The sequence below is a fragment of the Vipera ursinii genome, assembly GCF_947247035.1.
Source record: "Vipera ursinii genome assembly, chromosome: 1".
Lineage (NCBI taxonomy): Eukaryota > Metazoa > Chordata > Lepidosauria > Squamata > Viperidae > Vipera > Vipera ursinii.
Window position 1 is genome coordinate 173,143,326 of NC_139512.1, and position 19,497 is coordinate 173,162,822.

The 19,497-nt window shown below is 35.9% G+C and overlaps 1 protein-coding gene across 3 annotated transcripts in view; it reads right to left on the bottom strand.

Annotated features, from left to right (window-relative positions):
* ANKRD44 (ankyrin repeat domain 44) overlaps positions 1-19,497 on the bottom strand; it is a 139,308-nt gene that overhangs the window by 38,312 nt on the left and 81,499 nt on the right. For all 3 annotated transcript variants that reach the window (XM_083349716.1, XM_083349717.1, XM_083349715.1), the window contains exons 6-13: positions 19,283-19,370; positions 15,437-15,579; positions 13,596-13,808; positions 12,202-12,280; positions 9,520-9,634; positions 8,268-8,350; positions 5,352-5,469; positions 829-897 (exon numbers count right to left, since the gene is read on the bottom strand). In XM_083349716.1, the coding sequence (XP_083205842.1) occupies positions 829-897; positions 5,352-5,469; positions 8,268-8,350; positions 9,520-9,634; positions 12,202-12,280; positions 13,596-13,808; positions 15,437-15,579; positions 19,283-19,370 (908 nt within the window). The remainder of the gene's footprint in view (positions 1-828; positions 898-5,351; positions 5,470-8,267; positions 8,351-9,519; positions 9,635-12,201; positions 12,281-13,595; positions 13,809-15,436; positions 15,580-19,282; positions 19,371-19,497) is intronic.

Consider the following 19,497-nt stretch of genomic DNA (forward strand, 5'->3'; position numbering starts at 1 on the left):
CTGAATTGTTATTTCTTAGGCAGTCATATAGATGAACTCTGGTGCAAAATAATATAGAACAAAACTATTCAAATCTTACTAGGAAAGGGGAAAGAACATACCATTGATATAGCACACATCTGTCTCTTTTAGGATTACACTTTGGTCAGGAAAGATTTATTTCCTATAAAGGAAGTTGTAACCTTATTCTGCACTAAACATAACCATTGCTGTCATATGTCTGAGTCTTAATTCTATCCTGTTATGTTTGCACTTCACCTAGTAGGTATAGTATAAGTAAATGCATTATTGTTGTTATTATTACATAATCTCAAACTTTGCTTTTACTTTGGGGAGCAGAGGGGAGGGGTGGGGCGAAGAGAGGAGAGGAGATCATCCCAGGTTTAGGATGCTAGTTAACCTATATTTTTCAACGGATTCCCAGTCTGGAAGCAACATGTTTCTCCATTGCCAAAGAAAGGTCTCCTGCATTATTGGTCAAAAGATACTGTGTAAACATTATTTTTTTTCTCCCTGACAGATTTCCTCAGAATGAAATACAACAGACAGGAGGATTACAAATTGAGAATGTTCACATCTGAATTCAGTGCTAATCCCGCAAAGAAAGGATAAGTAACTGAGCAATAATAGCCTTGTCTGAAATCCTACATGATATTCTTGATCTTGCCAGAACATTGTTGGCATTAAGAATTGTAATACAAGTTTTCCAAAGATCAAGTATGACAGCCAAGCATGAACTCCTCTTAAACCTGCTCAGCTAATTCCAGTATCATGAAGCTGAGATCTAGACTTCCACATTGATTTTTAAAGTTTTTGTAAGTTACAAACCTTCCATATTTGTCTTTTTTATTTACATCTGCTCCACTGCTTTGCAAGAGTTTCACACAATCAACATTGCTGAAAAGATACAGAAAGAAAAGAATGCATAAATAGAATAAAATAGTGCTGATGGGGGGAAAAATCTAAAGTTGAAAAAAAATAATCATGGTTAACTATTCAGGAACCGGGAAGAACAAACTACAACATAAAATATGAGTAAAACAGTAACTATTAGCCCTTCGTGACACGGGTGCAGGTTACTTCAGGAACTGTCTAATCCCACTGGAATTGGCCCACCCTATCCGTGCTGGCAGAGAAAGAATGCTGCAGGCCGTGTCAGCCAAGGAATTCCAGCTGATGGAATCCAGGAGAAGAGCCTGCTCTTTCAAACATCTATCCCTCTGAAGTGAGGTCAGTTCCCACTCTCCTGACATTCTGCAAGAGTTTGAAGACCTGGTTCTGCCAGTTGGGCAATGGGGCAATGTCACACTGGAGGTAGTTGATAGATTAACAATACATCCCACTTCTCTCCCACTTGTCCTACTCCCTGCCTCCCCATCTTTTATATAAAGCAATAGCACTTAGACTTATTTACTGCTTCACAGTGCTTTACAGCCCTCTCTAAGCGGTTTACACAGTCAGCATATTGCCCCCAACAATCTGGGTCCTCATTTTACCGACCTTGGAATGATGGAAAGTTGAGTCAACCTTGAGCCAGTGAGACTCAAACTGCCAAACTGCTGGCAGCTGGCAGGCAGCAGAAGTAGCCTGCAGGACTGCGCCACCAGAGATCTTATAGCTGATAATTTGTATTTTATAGTGTTTTATTCATATTGGATCCATGTTGTTGCATTTTTTTCTTTTTAACTTTGTAAGCCACCCAAAGTCACCTCGTGGTAAGATGGGTGGCAAAAAAATAAAATATAAAAAATAAATTGAGAAAATAGTCTGTAAGCATGTCTTCCTAAAACTCTAAAACATCATTTATACTGGTTAGCATGTATAGGAATTATTCACAAAGCCTTTATTCACAAAGCCAGTGCTTATTTTAGATGACAACGCAATCAACCCTTGTAAAAGAAGGATTCAGAATTCACACCTGCATACATGAGTCTCTGAGTTGGTCATTACAAATGAAATCAAGCATTTTCCAAGGCAACAATCATGTGAAAGTTCCCACATAGGGATCCCAATATGCTGTCTTAATTGCTGTCTGAACAAGGTTAAAAAGTATTTGGCTTAAATTGAGAGCAGCATCTAAATTTATGTACCAGCACTGCACTATTAAAAACAGATGTCTTGCTTCACTTATTAAGGTAGACTTGCTAATTTCCAATTAATCTGTTCTAAAGCTTTTATCAACCGTAAAACTATATGTTATAAAATTGTTGAAGATATGATAGAAACATACCAAATACATATTTCACGTGGCTTTTTGAGAATCTTAAAACTGGCCAAAAACCTTCTTTAGTGGGATGAACATGGTAAAAATGTGTGTACCATATTATTTTAATTTAACTGTCTGGAAAAAAAATATTTTATTACTGTATTTTGTGACTGGCCAAATATTGACTTCATTGCTGTATTCAAACGTTCTAACTTCTCTCCTCTCTGTGATACAGTGGTATGCATGTTTGCAAGTTCAAAGGTAAAGACATTCCAAAAATAATTATGTAAACCAGCACTGTAAAGGCTCAGCTTCATTGTCTCTACTCATTGCACATTCACAACTGATTGAACATAATGGATGCTGAGTTGTTTTGCTTGAAACAATGGAGTAGGTATAGTCCTTTTCAATAGTTACTTAACAAAAAACAAAATAATATTTTGTGGACATACAACTGTCAAGGTTGCTATGACAGTAAATCACTTTATTGTTAAGACAAGAATCTATCATGTGATAGATTAGCCTTCTCCAACCTGGCACCTTCCAGATATACTGAGGTTTCCAAACCACAATGGTCTTTTTCTTTAAAAAAAAAGTACTTAAACCTCATTGAGGGATGCAATATAAGCAAATATGTCTATTTAGAAGAATATCTGACCAAAGTTCAGAGAAGTTTAGTTCCAGTTAAACATATTTAGCATTATCACCCTAGGACAGGGGTCGGCAGCCTCGGCTCTTTTATGACTCGTGGACTTCAACTCCCAGAATTCCTGAGCCAGCATAGCTGGCTCAGGAATTCTGGGAGTTGAAGTCCACGAGTCATAAAAGAGCCGAGGTTGCCTACCCCTGCCCTAGGACAAGCTGTTACGTTTACAGCTGAATCTTAACATCTTGATATTTAGCATATTTATTTATTATTTATGTATTATATTTTTATCTGCCTTCATTAGTTTATAACTCAAGGCAGCAAAAATACATAATACTCCTTTCTCTATATCAACTTTGTGGGAGAGAGTGACTGACTGACCCAAAGTCTCCCAGCTGGCTTTCAGGCCTAAAGTGGGACTAGAATCACTTCCCTGATTTCTAGGCCAGTACCTTAACTGCTACAGCAAACTGGTCCTCTCATATGGCCAGCATACAAGAGGTTCATTCTAGAGCAGGCATGTCAAACCTGCGATGTCACCTGATGTCGCGCGAGGTATTGCGACTTTTCCCCCATTGCCCGGCAATGGGGTGGGTGCGGTTTCAGTATGATGCATCTGGCCTGCTGGCCGGCAGTTTGACATGCCTGTTCTAGAGGACCCTAGTTATGCTTATTGCGATGAAAGTAAGGCAAGAACAGGAAGGAGCTGGCCTACAGCTGCAATAGCTTGTTTCCTTTCCATGTATGGAAGGACATGTGAATAGCTGAACAGCTCAAGGAAGGAAGTTCCTTAGTCTCATGATTCTTTCTTCTCCTGGCTAGAGAAGTATACATTCCACTTTGATGCTTCCCAGATCTACTGAGATTGCTCTGTTCTCTATTACTAATACTTACCAGCCATGTTCAGAATTACGATACATACCCTTAAGGAATCTTTTTCCCCCCTGAACCTTTAGACAATTCTTAGTTAAATATGTGAATAACAAGAGCATTCTTTTTAAATGAATTACATAAATTTAATCTCATTAATTTAGTCAGGAAGAACATTGCACTCAATTCATTTTAACACTGTTTAATTTGTTCAAGACCCTCTGACTCGAAGTTATCTTGCACACAGCCTACTGTGATGAATGGGAACAGCAGAAAAAGACACACACAAAAAAGCACAGCTTTAGATAATTTCAACACATTTATAAAGTGCAGGAGAATATTCTGTTGAGAAATGTTTTGAATGAGCTAAGAAACCTTGAAATAAATTTGATGGATCAGCTATTTCAAGTGTAACTAAAGGAATTTTTCATATCCTTTTTCCATCAATCTCGACTGGAAGAATTGTGTTACTGTGCAGTCCATGGCCTGCTTGTTTCTCTCTTATCCCTTAAAACAAGTCTTCAGATGCATAAATTTTAGAATGGTAGATATTCACTCTTCCTTTTTATAGCTTGCCTTTGATACACGGGAAGGCACACTCTATTAAAAGGAGTGATCTGGCTGTAGAACTATGAGTATTTATTTTCTTTTCTGTCTGGCAACTCTGTTTTCCAGGACAGTAATTTACAATTTGGCCTATATTATAGAACAAATTATGGGCTTGTCTGGTGTAGCCTGAATGTGCAATGAAGAGAAATCCTACCCATTTGGGAAAGAAAGTAACAAACTTAGAATATAACTTTTGTCCTTGAATGCATTTCCATTTACAGTGTGTGTGTGTGTGTGTGTGTGTGTGTGTGTGTGTGTGTGTGTGTGTGTGTGTGTTTACTGCTATCTGGGCTAATTCAAATTTGCAACTGTAGAAACCTGAAAGAATTCTGTTTCAGTATAAGAATGGATGTGAACACACTGCCCCTGTTCTGCTTTTCCTTTATGGCACAGCAGCCAATACTTGCAATACACTGGAGTGGCAACCCCTGTTTCTGGGTGAGGGGAAATATGCCCTATTAAATGGTAACGAGAAACAGCCCCTAGGCCCTGGAAAGGATTCCCCACATGTCAGTGGATAAAAAAGGGCAAAAGAGAAGTGGCTCAAAATTTGGGTCTCATATCTCTTATTTTACACTGTTCCCACATTACTTGGCCCATCAAAACATTTCATTCAAGAGCCAGAACCCACCATTAATTTGTAAAGATTAATCTTTACAGATGGGGTTTTCAGGATGATAAACTGCAGTGCTTGTGTGATGGGTTAGGAATACAATGACCAAAAAAGGGAGAAAAATCAGTTGAGGGCGAGGAAGCCTAGTCTGTGATAGGGAAACAATGGGACCTACTTAACTGAAGCAAAACATAGTTTGTCATGTGCAAAAAGAGAGGGTTTTTTTTCCCCCTAAAGTGAGGTGTATCACACACACACACACACTCATGCATTCCACACAAGGGGCCTCATAAATTACAGTAGTTTTTGTGTCATTTTGCTGTTCCTCTTTGGGGAAAAAATTGCAGGGAAACCACAGAGCTAAAATTACATATATTTATTGCAGTTGTAATTTCAAAACTACTCACCCTCCTGCAGCAGCAGCATGGAGGCACGTCCTTCCAAATTTATCTGGGGTGTCTATTTCAAAGCCTGCAGACAGCACGTGCTCATTACTAAACAAGGACACTATGCTATACTTTTGTCCTAGTTAAACCGCAAGAAACATTGCAGAGACAGAAAAATCAGTTAGTAAGAAAAAAAATCAGAATGAAGATACAACTGTAGTCAGCAAGAGGTTGTTATGGAAACGGACAGTGTCTGTTCAAGTTTGGCGCTACAGAAAAAAAAAGAACCATAAAGTCAAAAAGAATCTATTTTCACCTCCAGCCCATTGCTATTGAAGTATTTAAATCATGCAGTAGGCATTTCAGGAGCAGACTTTCAAGAGAAGTGACAGCAGGCATGAAGGCAGAGACCTCTGTGAGGAAAATGAGGAAGTCACAAGAATTGCCTCAGCATGCATCAAAAAGAGTTTTATTTACTAATGGCTTCAGATTTTGCATAGGAACAGGAAATGATGACTTTCTAGAGAAGGACAGATATTTTGTATGGAGAGCAGCACATTTTTACTGCAGCAAGAACCACAGTTAAGGAGGGGGTGGATCATCTCTGTGAAATTGCAAAAAAGGAGAAATGATTATCATTTCCCTTAGGGCAACAGACAGTGGATTTACAAGGATGTCAAACTGATTTCTGACTGCTTCTTTATCTGCATTATCCCCATCTCATTCCTTCACCAGAAGTTGATGGGGGCTTCTGCCATAGAGAGATGGAGCAACGGAAAATGACCAGGGCCACAAATTATTTGAAGGGACTAATTAAAAAAAGAACTGAGCTTCATTTAAGATGTTCTATGGCTCTGAAACTAGATTTAATGTTTGTTTAGTATGATGATCACAAGGATAACAAACCAAGAGATTAAAGAGACTCATCATAGTTCTCCCACACTTCTGCAATCTCATCTACCCAGAGAATACAATTGCTCTAATATTGGGCATTTGAAAATGCAATCAATGACTATCTTACTAAAAATGTTTAGAAATTTACTTGCGAACCAGCTTTCATTATCCTTCCTTTGCCATACTGCACTGATTTTAACATTAATAGACAAAATAACAGATGTTCCCTCTACAGAAAGGCATCTTGTAAGGATTAGAACTGATGGCAGATTTTGCCCAATGGAGGACAAGGCCTAATTGGTAGGCCAGAGCAAAGGAAAGCTGCTTCACTAATTTTGGAGAGCAAGTAGTTAACCACTTGGAATAGCCCATATTGTGGGAAACTGATATTCCATATCAAAGACTAGCATATTGGTCTTGGATAGTGAAAACAGCCATTAGTTCTATTGTCTCTCACCATTATTGCTCATCAAAAATGGTAATGAAAAATTGCACATTGCTTGCTGTAATCCTCCCATACAGTTGAATTAAATTGCCTTAATTTATGACATCAAAAATATTTACGAGACAAAAATAATTGTATGTAAAAGGTAAAGTAAAGGTAAAGTTTCCCCCGCACATGCATGCTAGTCGTTTCTGACTCTAGGGGCCGGTGCTCATCTCCGTTTCAAAGCCGAAGAGCCAGCGCTTGTCCGAGGACATCTCCGTGGTCATGTGGCCGGCATGACTAGACGCCAAAGGCGCACGGAACGCTGTTACCTTCCCACCGGAGTGGTCCCTATTTTTCTACTTGCATTTTTACGTGCTTTCGAACTGCTAGGTTGGCAGAAGCTGGGACGAGTAACAGGCGCTCACTCTGTTACGCGGCACTCGGGATTCGACCCGCCAAACTGCCGACCTATTATTTATGGATTTCTATAGGACTGCAGAGTGCCACACAATTCAATAATAAAAACCAAGTGAGATTGAAATTAGAAATTTAAAATAAGATTAAGCTCTCAACAAAGGATATGGTAAAAAACAAGTGAAGGCTACAAAAGGGGACAACCTGATTTCTTGTTTATACAATGCATTACATTTTTATCATGTATCTGATAACCAAAAAAAGGAACAGTCCTACTCTAAAGTATGTCCTATTGGCTTATTATTAAACTAGATTTGTTGAGAATTCTGGCTTATTAAAGGTAACAGTCAAGTGTTCCTATCTTGAAATCTCCTTGAAACCTCCTACAAGCCAGAATGGAAAAATAATCAGAAACATACCAGCCATAGAAAGCTTACTATTGGTGAGATTTGCAAATCCTCTAACAAGCCAGAATTGTAAATAAATTATGACTCTTTTCAAACTTTGCAGTTTGGGTTTGGATGTAAAGTTAACTTTATTTTGACTGACAGAAGTCACTGTAATTTACTTGAGGGGATAAGCAGAAGCAACTGTGGATTTAGTAAATTCTTGGTGGTGAAAAGAACTAAGAACCAAAATCCACTCAAACCTGGTTTACATTGTGGCAAATTATTGAGAAAGAGCCAGCTTATTTCCAGGTAATCAGGTGATTATTTCATAAACAAAAAGCTCCTTTGATTCATAGAAAGGATTTCAGTTCAACAAAGGCTTGTTCAATGATGCATCTGTGTTCCTCCACCCACAATCAAGACTCATAGGTTTGCTCTCCACCTTGTCCCTCCTGCCTGTAGATTTTGCAAGGCTCCACAGATAGAACAGCAAATGGCAAAAACCACTCCCCCTCTTTTCCTCCAGAAATAGTACAATATCCTATAACGGGTGCTCGAATGACCATTCCCTATGGTCATTAAAGAAGGGGACAGCATTCAGCATGCTTTAAACACAGACAATACATAAAACAGGATTGTGCATCTATGTGTCCAATAGGAACACATAGATTTGCACATATAAGCATACAACAGCGTGTGTTTGAAACAAAATGTAAGGCCTTCAGTTTCTAAGTACATGGACATACATTAGTGACCCATAAGCAGCTCATTCACAAGGTTGGTTTTACATTCTCTTTTGCATTTGCTTACCTGATGAAAGCAACTTCCTGCAGCAGTCAGCATGTGCGTTAAGTGCTGCCAAGTGTAAAGGAAACATGCGATGGATACCACATCTGCAAAACAAACCAACCTCTGATATAAACATTTCTTCAAATAAAGTTTGTAGACCTCTCTCTGTATACGTCTTTCTTCTAAATCTATTCGCTACAGGGAAATTTGGGTTTATTTCAGAGAAATGGGACGGCAATATGTATTCTAGTGATATATGGTAAAGCATTACAAAAATTTCCTGCTTACTAAATAACAATCCCTTCCATAATCAATTTGTAATCTCCCTGTCATACAAATATGTTTTCAGACAGATTGTATATGTCCAAGAATAATCTACTAGGATTCATTAGAACAATTTCCAGGTTACATCTTAAAATTTTCCTGTCTGAATATAAATAAGTCAAATTTATTTATTTACTCCTTCGTCCTCCTACACATAATTATCTCAGATAATGCCCTTTGACTTTACTTCTTTGAGCATTCTATTTGCAAAGCTTCTGTTCCTGGATGCCAGTCTGGAAGGACACAAAATGATCTTGACAAAAAACAATTCAAATTTTCATTTTAGGTCCCAGATATATTATCCCATCCTGACATTGATGTCTACCTAATGATTTCAAGCAGGATTCTCACTTCACTGGACATCTCAGGCACTGACAGAGGTGTTTTATTTGATCAACATACAGGTCATTGAAGCATGAAATAGAAATTTTGAGTGGATAACCTGGATTGCTGAACCCTTTTCTCTCACTGATGCTCATTTCTATCTTCAGCAGTTAGAAAAAGGAATGGATTAAAATTCATATAGAAAGAAGCCCAAAATATTGTAGATCATATTCTTGTAAACCTCTTTTCTAATAACAGTTTGTGGTATTTTTTTACCAGAAAGAAAATATAGCAATAGTCCTGAATTGTACATTCCAATCATAATATTAGATATAGAAATGGTAAAGGTTGAAATAAAAATATAATTTCTGTTAATTGCAACTGTAAACAATTTGTTGCTCCTGTCTTGCTATGGACTTTAGTCAAAGCTATTGGTGTCATACAGAATTAATGAGTTTAAAAACAAATTAAAAAAGGGTCCATCAGCCATTAATCTACCTTAAATATACACAAGATATTACCAACTGTTGCTAAATAGGCCATCTTCCCAATCCAAGGTGATGATGCACTCTAAAATTAATGATATAATTCTATAATTTGGAGTATTACTTCTTCAGCAACTTACTTGGCAGCATCAGCTCCACTAGTTATTAAGGTATTAATCAAAAGTTCGTGTCCATATCTTGCAGCCACATGGAGGGGGGTGTTGCCATCCTTATCAACACAGTCAATTTCACCTCCTGAATATGTCATTTTAATATGAAAATATTATGTAAGAATTGAGTGCAATTTAACAAAAAAATTTAAGTTAAGGAGTAGAGAGTTTCAAGCCAGCAAAAGAAATTATACAACTGTCTTCTCACTATTTACAATATATTATTTGAGATACAAATATGAAATCATTAGCAATGAATTTATTGAATTATTATATCATATACTGTATTACTAATCAAGAAATTGTACACCATTGGATATAGTATTATATATGCTGAAGGGGCACCCAAAGTACATAAAATTATTACTATACAGCTTTGATACTGATACACAAGACTGCTAACAAGCCTTAACATAAACAGAACACATTATGACTTAATATGATGACTTGATCACTATAACACATTAAGGCAATGGTTGGGTTCCCTGAACATTATGAACTACAAAGTACCAAATTCCATCAGTCGAGAACTTGACCAATTGACCAATTTAAAAAGAAAAAAAAATAAGACAATTCTATCAGGTGAAAACCTGTGGGTGGCATTTTAGTTTCTCATACAATATTTTACTTAAATGAAACAAAATTATTAATGGAAATCAAAAGTGCCAAGACAAAGGGGGGGGAGGGGGAACAGTCTGAATCAATATGAGAGAATAAGAGTCTTAGGTTAGGCTAGGCTGGCCTTACAACAAAAAACACATATCTTCCTTAAAAGTTAGGCTGCATCCTCTCCAAGGTAGTGAAGAAGTTATGTGATTCCAACTGGGTTTTGCACAGAAGTTGTGCCTTAACTCCATCCAAAATTTTTATTGCAGTAAACATGAATTATGCACTTTTAGAATATCACAAATATTTCGGGGATGTTGCCAATTTCTGTGCATTTTGAACAACATGTTCCATGTATGCCCTACATTTATAGGTAGTACAAAATATTACCCTTAAATACTGTTCAACTGAGTGCATATTCGGAATGCTTATGTTTTACAACATAAAGTCAGAACTTGTAAGACAATAATATTAAAAGTGAATTTGAATCAATAAAAATTTATATAACAGAATCTGGTCCTACCCAACTCCATTTTTACTAAGGCTAGCATTGTGTGCAAACCCAATCTAGAAGTTTCTCTAATTAATTTACCATGTATTTAAATAAGTTAGTTCACCTTCGGATTTTCCCATGAATTTTTAGCCAACCCATACTGTCCAACATATGTTTGCTTTTTTTCTTCTTCTTTTTTTAACTAAAATTTTGCTAAGGAAATTCAGAAATTCATTAGTCTGCTTCTGGCTTGTTAGTATTCCTACTGCTTTTGTCAGTTACACTTAAACTATAATGAGATTATTTTTATTACACAATTCAGTTCCACACCAAGCTGATGAAAAATTTTGAGCAGGGAGATGTAGGTCTCTGCCATCCTCAATATTTTTATAATTTAAAATATTACTAAAACTAAGAAAAATATTTAGCCCCTATAGATTAGTATAAGAGGCCTATTTTTTATTTATTTTTTAAAAAAGGTGAGTTCAGACTTTGGATAAGACCAATCTGTTCCTTCTCTGAACAGAACAGGATGACAAAAAGCTAAAGAGAATGAGAAAGAGAGAGAAATTATTATCCATTCAGGGTGTTTGATGTAGGTTTTCTGGGTCAATCATAGTGATAAACTATATAGTGGACTAAATTCCCACTGTGATTTTGTGGCTGTATTTCCTTTTAAACTGATATCTATGTATCTACAACATATGTCAAATATATATTTACTGTTTCTATTTTCCCATAGTACAAATATTTCTTACCTGATTAAGGTACTTTCATTGAATACCAAACCTAAAAATGCTGCAAAATTCTTTTTTACATTTAACCAAACATCTAAATTTTTATTTAAAAACCATTTCCTTGGTAAAAGGCAGTAGATATTATTAGGACTTAGGGCTAAAAGTGTTTCTAGCTTGTACTATCTTTCAGATAATTCATCATACTAACAGCTTGTACAGCATTCAAGTAGAAACAAAGAATTTCTTAACGAGAACATAGTGACCTGGGATGAACCTTATTAATGATATGAAGGCAAATGGAAAGAGCTCAGGACAGTACTATTTTTGGTAGCCAACCTGCATATGGCAGTATTTCTACTTTCACTAAAAATATTTTTATACTATTCTCCTGAGTTTATAATCTAAGATTTCTATATTAACCACATTCATTTTGGCTACTTTGACAGATATGAGTCAACATATAAGTTTAATCATGATTTCTTCTGAATATAACAGAGCAATCAAGAAATAATAGTTTTGTACCAGATTTGTGGATATTCCAATTGTGCCCTGCTTATATCTTCTTTGGACATATTCTGCAACTGTCTGCAGACTTAATGAACATTAAAAGGACAACAAGAAACTAGAAATGCTGTTGCATCCAGAACTGATGCAGAAATGTAAGCTCTCAATGCCATTATTTTTCACTCTTGCTTCTTTTGGACTGTATATCCAAAAGAAAGAAAATATACAGTCCTTCATTTTCTAAAAGATTAAAACTTGACAAAATGAGTAAAGATGCTTTAAAATGATACAATATTAAAAATACTAGCTTACCATTCTGAATGAGAGTTTGTGACCGTGTAAACCTCCCGTGGACAGCTGTCATATGCAGTGGGCTTTTCCCATCTTTGCTCTGTCAAACAAAAAAAAAAAAAAACAAATATAGCACAGATCACACCTATTGGTAGTGAAGTGCCTATTTCCTTTAAGGGGCTCTTGATGCCCCACATTTAGATGTAAAACGGCAACAATGGACACTTCCTAAATACACAGAAAGATGGCTTTCTGTATATCAATTAAAATCATATTCAAAGCACCTCAACATTCATGGCTCGGTGAGCTTCTAAAACTTTATAACAGTGTAAGGTTTTTTTTACACTGTGTTTGCCTCTTGATCAGGCCCTTGGGAATTTTTTTTTATAAATAACTGGATTCATGGTCTGAAAAAATTTAAAATATAGAAAATAGATGGGTAAGAAGAAATTAACATACACTTCTAAGAAGGGACAGCATAGCAGTAGCCTAGTGCAGGGGACCCCCAACCCCCAGTCCATGGACCAGTACCAGGCCGGAGCATGCCAGCAACTGGGTCACACAAACAAGCAAAGCCCCATCCGTGGGATGCAGGCAGCGCACAAAACCACACCCCCTCCAGTCCGCAGAAAAACCTGTCTCCATGTAACTGGTCCCTGGTGACCAAAAGGATGGAGACCTTTGGGCTAGCTAGTGAATCACATTCCCCCCACAAATATCATTTAAATTTAAATCAACTTTAAATTATCTAGTGATATTAAAACAAAAAGATTCAGGGATGGTTGCCAAACTTCTAAGTAACATTGCAAAAAACATGGGGAAGAAGAAACATATGCCTCCATTTTCAGACTACAGCATTGTAGTTAGAAATAATCCTGCTAACGGATGGAGCAAGAAAGGAACATTTTGTTTCTGATCCCATTTGTGATATACAGAATACCTATAATGGGCAAGATGTGTCTACATGTTTAATGAAGGCAGTATCTTAAGAGAAACTGAATAGCCCTTGATTTCAATTCTTTCCCTCTGAACCATGTGAAGGACACTGGCTCATTTTTCTTTGTTCTCCATGTAAATTCATATCTATCTATTATTTACCTATTTATTATATTTATACGCTGCCCATCTTGCTATCCAGAGAGACTTTAATGTAACAGTTATCCATTCCAAGCGATTTCTGCACAAAAAGAATATGTCTGAATTGGAAAGTTAAAAATGTTTTTCTCTTTCAATTGTCATACTGTTCAGAAAAGAAATGTACTGTGTATTTAACAGATATACCTCAAAGCTCAGCATTTAAATGTGAAGGTGTAACACACAACCTTCAGTTACCTGATCTCCATTCCATTTATCCGCTGTTTAAAGATGTAAGAAATGGAAATCAAAAGGAAGAGATGTGAAACCTATAATTTTACCTGAATGTTTACATCTGCCCCATTATTCACAAGCAGTTCCAGACAAAGGGCCCCATGAGTAGAAGCAGCAGCAAAATGGAGGGGAGTGAATCCACTGTTATTAGGCTGATTGACATTAGCTCCATAGTCTATCAGCTCATTAGCCACAGAATCCTGCCCATTATAACAAGCAATATGAAGGGCAGTATTTCCATAGATGTTCATTTCATCAATCTGCAAGAGCAAAAGATCACGTGAAATCACTCACATTAAGGCATTACTTTTGTCTACCCCATGCCTCATTTCAATTTTTTTATTAGTTTACCAGAATATAAATTACAAAGGAAAATTAAAATAATGGGAAACTGGGGAGGAAAACGCGAAGAGGAGAGAGTGTGGGGTACAAGAAGAAGAAGAAGAAGAAGAAGAAAAAGTGTTGACCTCCGACTCTTTTTAGCACAGTAGAAGAGAACTTTGCATGTTGACTTAGCTAGAGAATTGCAGGACATGGTTTGTTATTAATTAACAAAATATAATCTAACTATTATAACTATAAAATATTAACAATGCCATATGGGTTTATGTAAAAGAAAAAGAGTTTCCAGTAAGGATAAAGTGGTCCTTAATATTTCAAACAAAAGGTAATGCATTTCTTCCAGAAAAATTGTATCACACAACAAAAGGTCTAAATATCACATGACTACATAAAACATTATATGAAAAAAAACTCAACAATTTCCCTCCTATGGCTACAAAATTAATTATTCAATTTTATGCATAAAGCCAAAAAGTTATATCCTTCACAAGGGTGTGTGCTCCTGAACGTGTTCTCATAATATTGATAATATTAATAATATTAATAATTATAATATCAAACTCTGAAGAAAGGAGAACAACAAACAACAAACAAAATAGTGGAAATGTGGCCATTCATTTAAAGTAGGCCTTGAAGAAGCTGAATGAGATTATTTTAATTTGGATTTAAGCAGGGGAGATAATAGAAACTTGTAGAACTATGGATCCAGATCCAAAAAATATACTTTATAGTATGAAAAATATAAACTTTTGACTTTTTAAAGCACAAACCGGGAAAACTACTTTGTTACTTAAAGAGAGACAGATACTGCACTGCATTTTCACCTTTGCACTGTGTTCCAATTCTATGAAATTTGTTCCAAAGAAAATGTGGCTGGTCTCCATGTAGTTTTTTTTATGTGATATTAAAGACAACGTTGGAAATTTTGCTTTAGCATTTACAGGATAATTCCACTGCCTGGCTTTTTTTGACTGCATTTTTAAAAAAAGAACAGGTTTGCATTTTTTTCAAGAAATTGCATCTTTCCGAGGTTTTAGCTTTGCACAAAAATCTTGCATATTGCTCTTAAATGCTTATCTTTGTTTGGATTTATTCCAACTTGGACATATATTAGTTGGTAGCAGAAAAAAGAAAGAAAGAAAGAAAGAAAGAAAGAAAGAAAGAAAGAAAGAAAGAAAGAAAGAAAGAAAGAAAGAAAAAAAATAGTATGGCTACCTATGTTACAACTATCAGTGTTAAAACAAATTATTTATGCAATAAATTAAGAAAATTTGTCCAATCTTATAGGAGCAATTACTATATCCTCATTTCAGTATAAATAGTGCATATGGTCTGTTGCACATCATATACTTCAGTGGCACCTTTGTATTTTTATTATTATATTATGTCCAAGGGACAAAGGAAGTTGGAGAATTACACTTGTAGCTATACTCTCAACAGCTATATTAATATTTAATATTATGATCCCGAATGATTAAAATAATTTATAATCCAAAGAACATTATAACAATTCAGTCTTTACTAGCTTGAAGTATTAACTTCTTACCTCCACACCAAGATTGAGCAAGTGCTTCACTACACTGATCTGGCCACTGGAAGCAGCAGCATGAAGTGGAGTGTAACCCTTCTTATCTTTACATGTCACTTCAGCACCATGACTGATCAATAGTGAAACAACTTCCAAATGGCCTAAAAAGAAAAGGAAAATGTAGTATTTCTTGTCTATCTCTGCAGCGCAATTTAATACGGTCCTCATTGTTGGCATGCCACTCTAAGTTCATAACTGAATCACAAACAAAAAAATGCTCATTCGTTAGTCAATTTTTATCACATGAAGTATTAATACCACTTTACAATGCCTTGGTAAGGCCACACTTGAAATACTGCATCCAGTTTTGGTCACCACGATGTATAAAAGATGTTGGGGTCTAGAAAGAGTACAGAGAAGAGTAACAAAGATGATTAGGGGACTGGAGGTTAAAACATATAGGGAACGGTTGCTGGAATTGGGTATGTCTAGTTTAATGAAGAGAAGGGCGAGGGGTGACATGATAGCAGTGTTCCAATATCTCAGGGGCTGCCACAAAGAAGAGGGAGCCAAGCTATTCTCCAAAGCACCTGAAGGCAGGACAAGAAGCAACGGATGGAAACTAACCAAAGAGAGAAGCAACCTAGAACTAAGGAGAAATTTCCTGACAGTTAGAACAATTAATTAATGGACAACCTGCGTCCAGAAGTGGTGAATGCTCCAACAATGGAAGTTTTTAAGAATAGACTGGACAGCCATTTGTCTGAAATATTCGTGCCAGAGTAGGGTGTTGGATTAGATGACCTCCAAGGTCCCTTCCAACATCATCATCATCATCATCATCATCATCATCATCATCATCATCATCATATTATTATTATTATTATTATTATTATTATTATTATTATTATTTTATAGTGTGTGTGTTTAAGACAACTGAAGGAAGTTGGGAGATCTAATTTTATAGGATGCATATAAAATATAAAAAATCCTGGATGAGTGTTGCTCCTGGACAAGACAATAAAACCAGTAAAACCTGTCTATCTGAAGATGGAAATTTAATTGTAATATACACAGAGAGAGATCTATAACCCTTCAAGTTGTCTTCAGCCCTTTGAAAAAAGAAAAGGGAAAGCAACCACAGACAATGCCAAGATTCCAGTTTTAGGAAATCAGAAGATGAAGAGATCTTCACGTAAATCATTCCCCTTTTTAAAAAAGAAATTATTTTAATCCCACTGTATTCTACTTTGGGCTTACTTGCATTTATAAGACAATTCAAAAGTTGCATTTTTTCAGTTAAATAAAGGAACATAAATAGCTGTTTTTAAGGAACTATATTTTTTTACACTTCCTCTAACATAATTACTCCAATTGTGAGTCTTTCACTTTCACAGGGAAGAATCTATGAAAAGGCTTTTTAAAATATGAATGCTGATTAGTCCACTTTCTGCTATTAACTAGCTGAATAGTTGTGCTATGAATTATTTTCATAATAATCAAGTTACCACCATAATATACCGGGCAGAAAAAGAAAAGATTACAAAAAAGGGTCATTAATACCGTATGTGATAATTGTTCTGTCGAATTTCACAATACAGCAGATAAATGTTAATTTCTTTTCCTTAACAGTTGCAGTTAACTCTATTGATGCTTATGATTAGTTAGTAATCCCATTTTCAAATATCCTATAAACAGCAGTATTTAAACATGGGGCTAACTGAGAATTCAGGGTTTTTGGATTTCGGGGGAAGAAACGGGGTGTTGAAGAAAGCTCCACTAAACAGTGGTGCCAAGAAGCACAGCAAAATAAAAGAGCCAGCAAGTAGAATGGCTCTTTGCAATTCCTCTTTGGACAAAGAAAGAATTTAGGATTGCCAACAAGTGCTCAATACATCTGTACCTTCGAAGGAGACTGCAAGACAGCAATATCCAATGGGTTTAGAGATTTGGGAGACTAGGGATGGGCTGGCCACCTTGCTTAAACCATGGTTGCCAACTTTAAAACTGGGTTCTCATACTTCCTTTGCTAATCACTTTTAAAAATTGCTTGTTAACTGAAAACACCTGGTGAGTTTCCTTTAATCCTTAGGAAAATAGCAATAGCAATAGATTTAGACTTAGATACCGCTTCATAATGCTTTACAGATCTCTCTAAGCAGTTTACAGAGTCGACATATTGCCCCCAACAATCTCGGTCCTCATTTTCTCAATCTCAGGAGAATGGAAGGCTAAGAACCTTGAGCTGGTGAGACTCGAACTGCTGGCAGCTGGGAGTCAGCAGAAGTAGCCTGCAGGACTGCACTCTAACCACTGCACCACCTTGGCTAAATAAGTTTTAAATACAAGTTTAAGGACTTAATTTGTTTTAATAAACAGCAAAAGGCTGGTTAAAACTTTGATTTTGGAAAGTTACAAGTAGATTTCAAGTAATATTTTGGAATTCTCTGTGGGAAAAAGCTTTTATTTTGAATTCTTTAAAAGAAATCACAGGCTTGGAAAGTTAGAACTACAGGGAATTAAATTAAAGCAGAAAAACACACTTACATTCGACTTACAAGTACAGAAGGAAACAAATTATTTCAGTATTACACACACTGGATGATAGTTTTGAACAATGGACCCACACTTATTTTTAAGAGTGTCTGCCTACAGTATATAGATTGTCTTGCATTTCTGCAAACTGCAGTTCCTGAACCAGCATCACTGGGCAATGACAACATCAAACTTATATCAGTAATTCCTGCAAAACTGCCCCAACCATTTCCAGACAGACTTGCCTACAAAACTTTGCAAAGAAAAAGTGTCAATTAAGAGCAAAAGTCTTCTTTGTGCAGCAGAATATGGTTGTTAAACCTAAAGGATGAGCTCTATATACTAATGACCTTGATCTTTTCCCATATGTTTTACACATTTTTGCCTTTCAGCTAACATGCAGAGAACTTTTGTAAGCCATCAAAGGGGAAGAAACATATGGTTTCCTGATCAAAAGAGATAGCTAATTGAAAGCAATATTTCTGAAGAATAGGTTCCTTAGCTATCTCGTAAGATGTTCTAGACATAATAAATTACACACTCTCTCTGATATAAGTTATAGATATGATTCAGTTCAAAGATAGGATCCCATTTCTATTTGTGATTTCAACATACTGTAATTTTAAAAAGAAATCACAAAGTTAGGATCCTTGAGGGCTCTTCTTAAAAAATTAAATTGCTGATAACATATGTCAACTTCAGCTTGACTCAGATATTATGTCCCGAGTCATTTTTGCTTTAATTCTTTTTTTTGCTTTATTTTGGATAAATTATATATCTGTATCATTTTATGACTAATGCATTTCGATTTTCCTTTCTGCTTAAAGACTATGATGTATCAGTCATCTGTTTTCACGTGCATCAGTTGGTAAAATGTAATGCTATTTGTCCTTACTGGTAAGAATGAGTCTACCTTTCCCTGAAGGAAGATGCTGAGGTCTCTACAGAAAGTTTCACTGATATCTGCAAAGGCTCTAATGCATATTTTGTTTATCACTGCATGAACTCTGAACCATACAAGAGCTGAAAAAACCACTTTAGTTTGAAATATTTTAAAAATATTCAAATGATCATTATTTTTAATTTAAAGACATTTAACGTTTTCTCCTTATAATATGATCTAAACCTTTAAAGGGATTTATTTAACCCCAAGATATCGAATATCAGCATTAGAAGAATATATCAAACAATAGAAGAAATTCAAAGCACTACATGAAATATGCTTATTAAATTAAGGAGATATTGAGTATTGTAATTAGACTATTACTACTTATTGCCAATCACGTTACAGACATTTTGCTAACAAGAAAAGAAGTAAAACTCTCTTACCCTTATATGCTGCCCAATGTAAAGCTCTTCGGTCCTTTTTGTCAAAGGCATTAATATTTGCCCCTTTAGCCAAAAGTAAATTCACCATCTAAAACAAGCAAACAGCCCCCAAATGTACGTCAGTCAATAGTTATAGACCATGCAACGATTGACTTGATGTTGATTTCTACTTCACAAATGTATTTATTTTTATTTATTGGTTTATTGCTTATTTA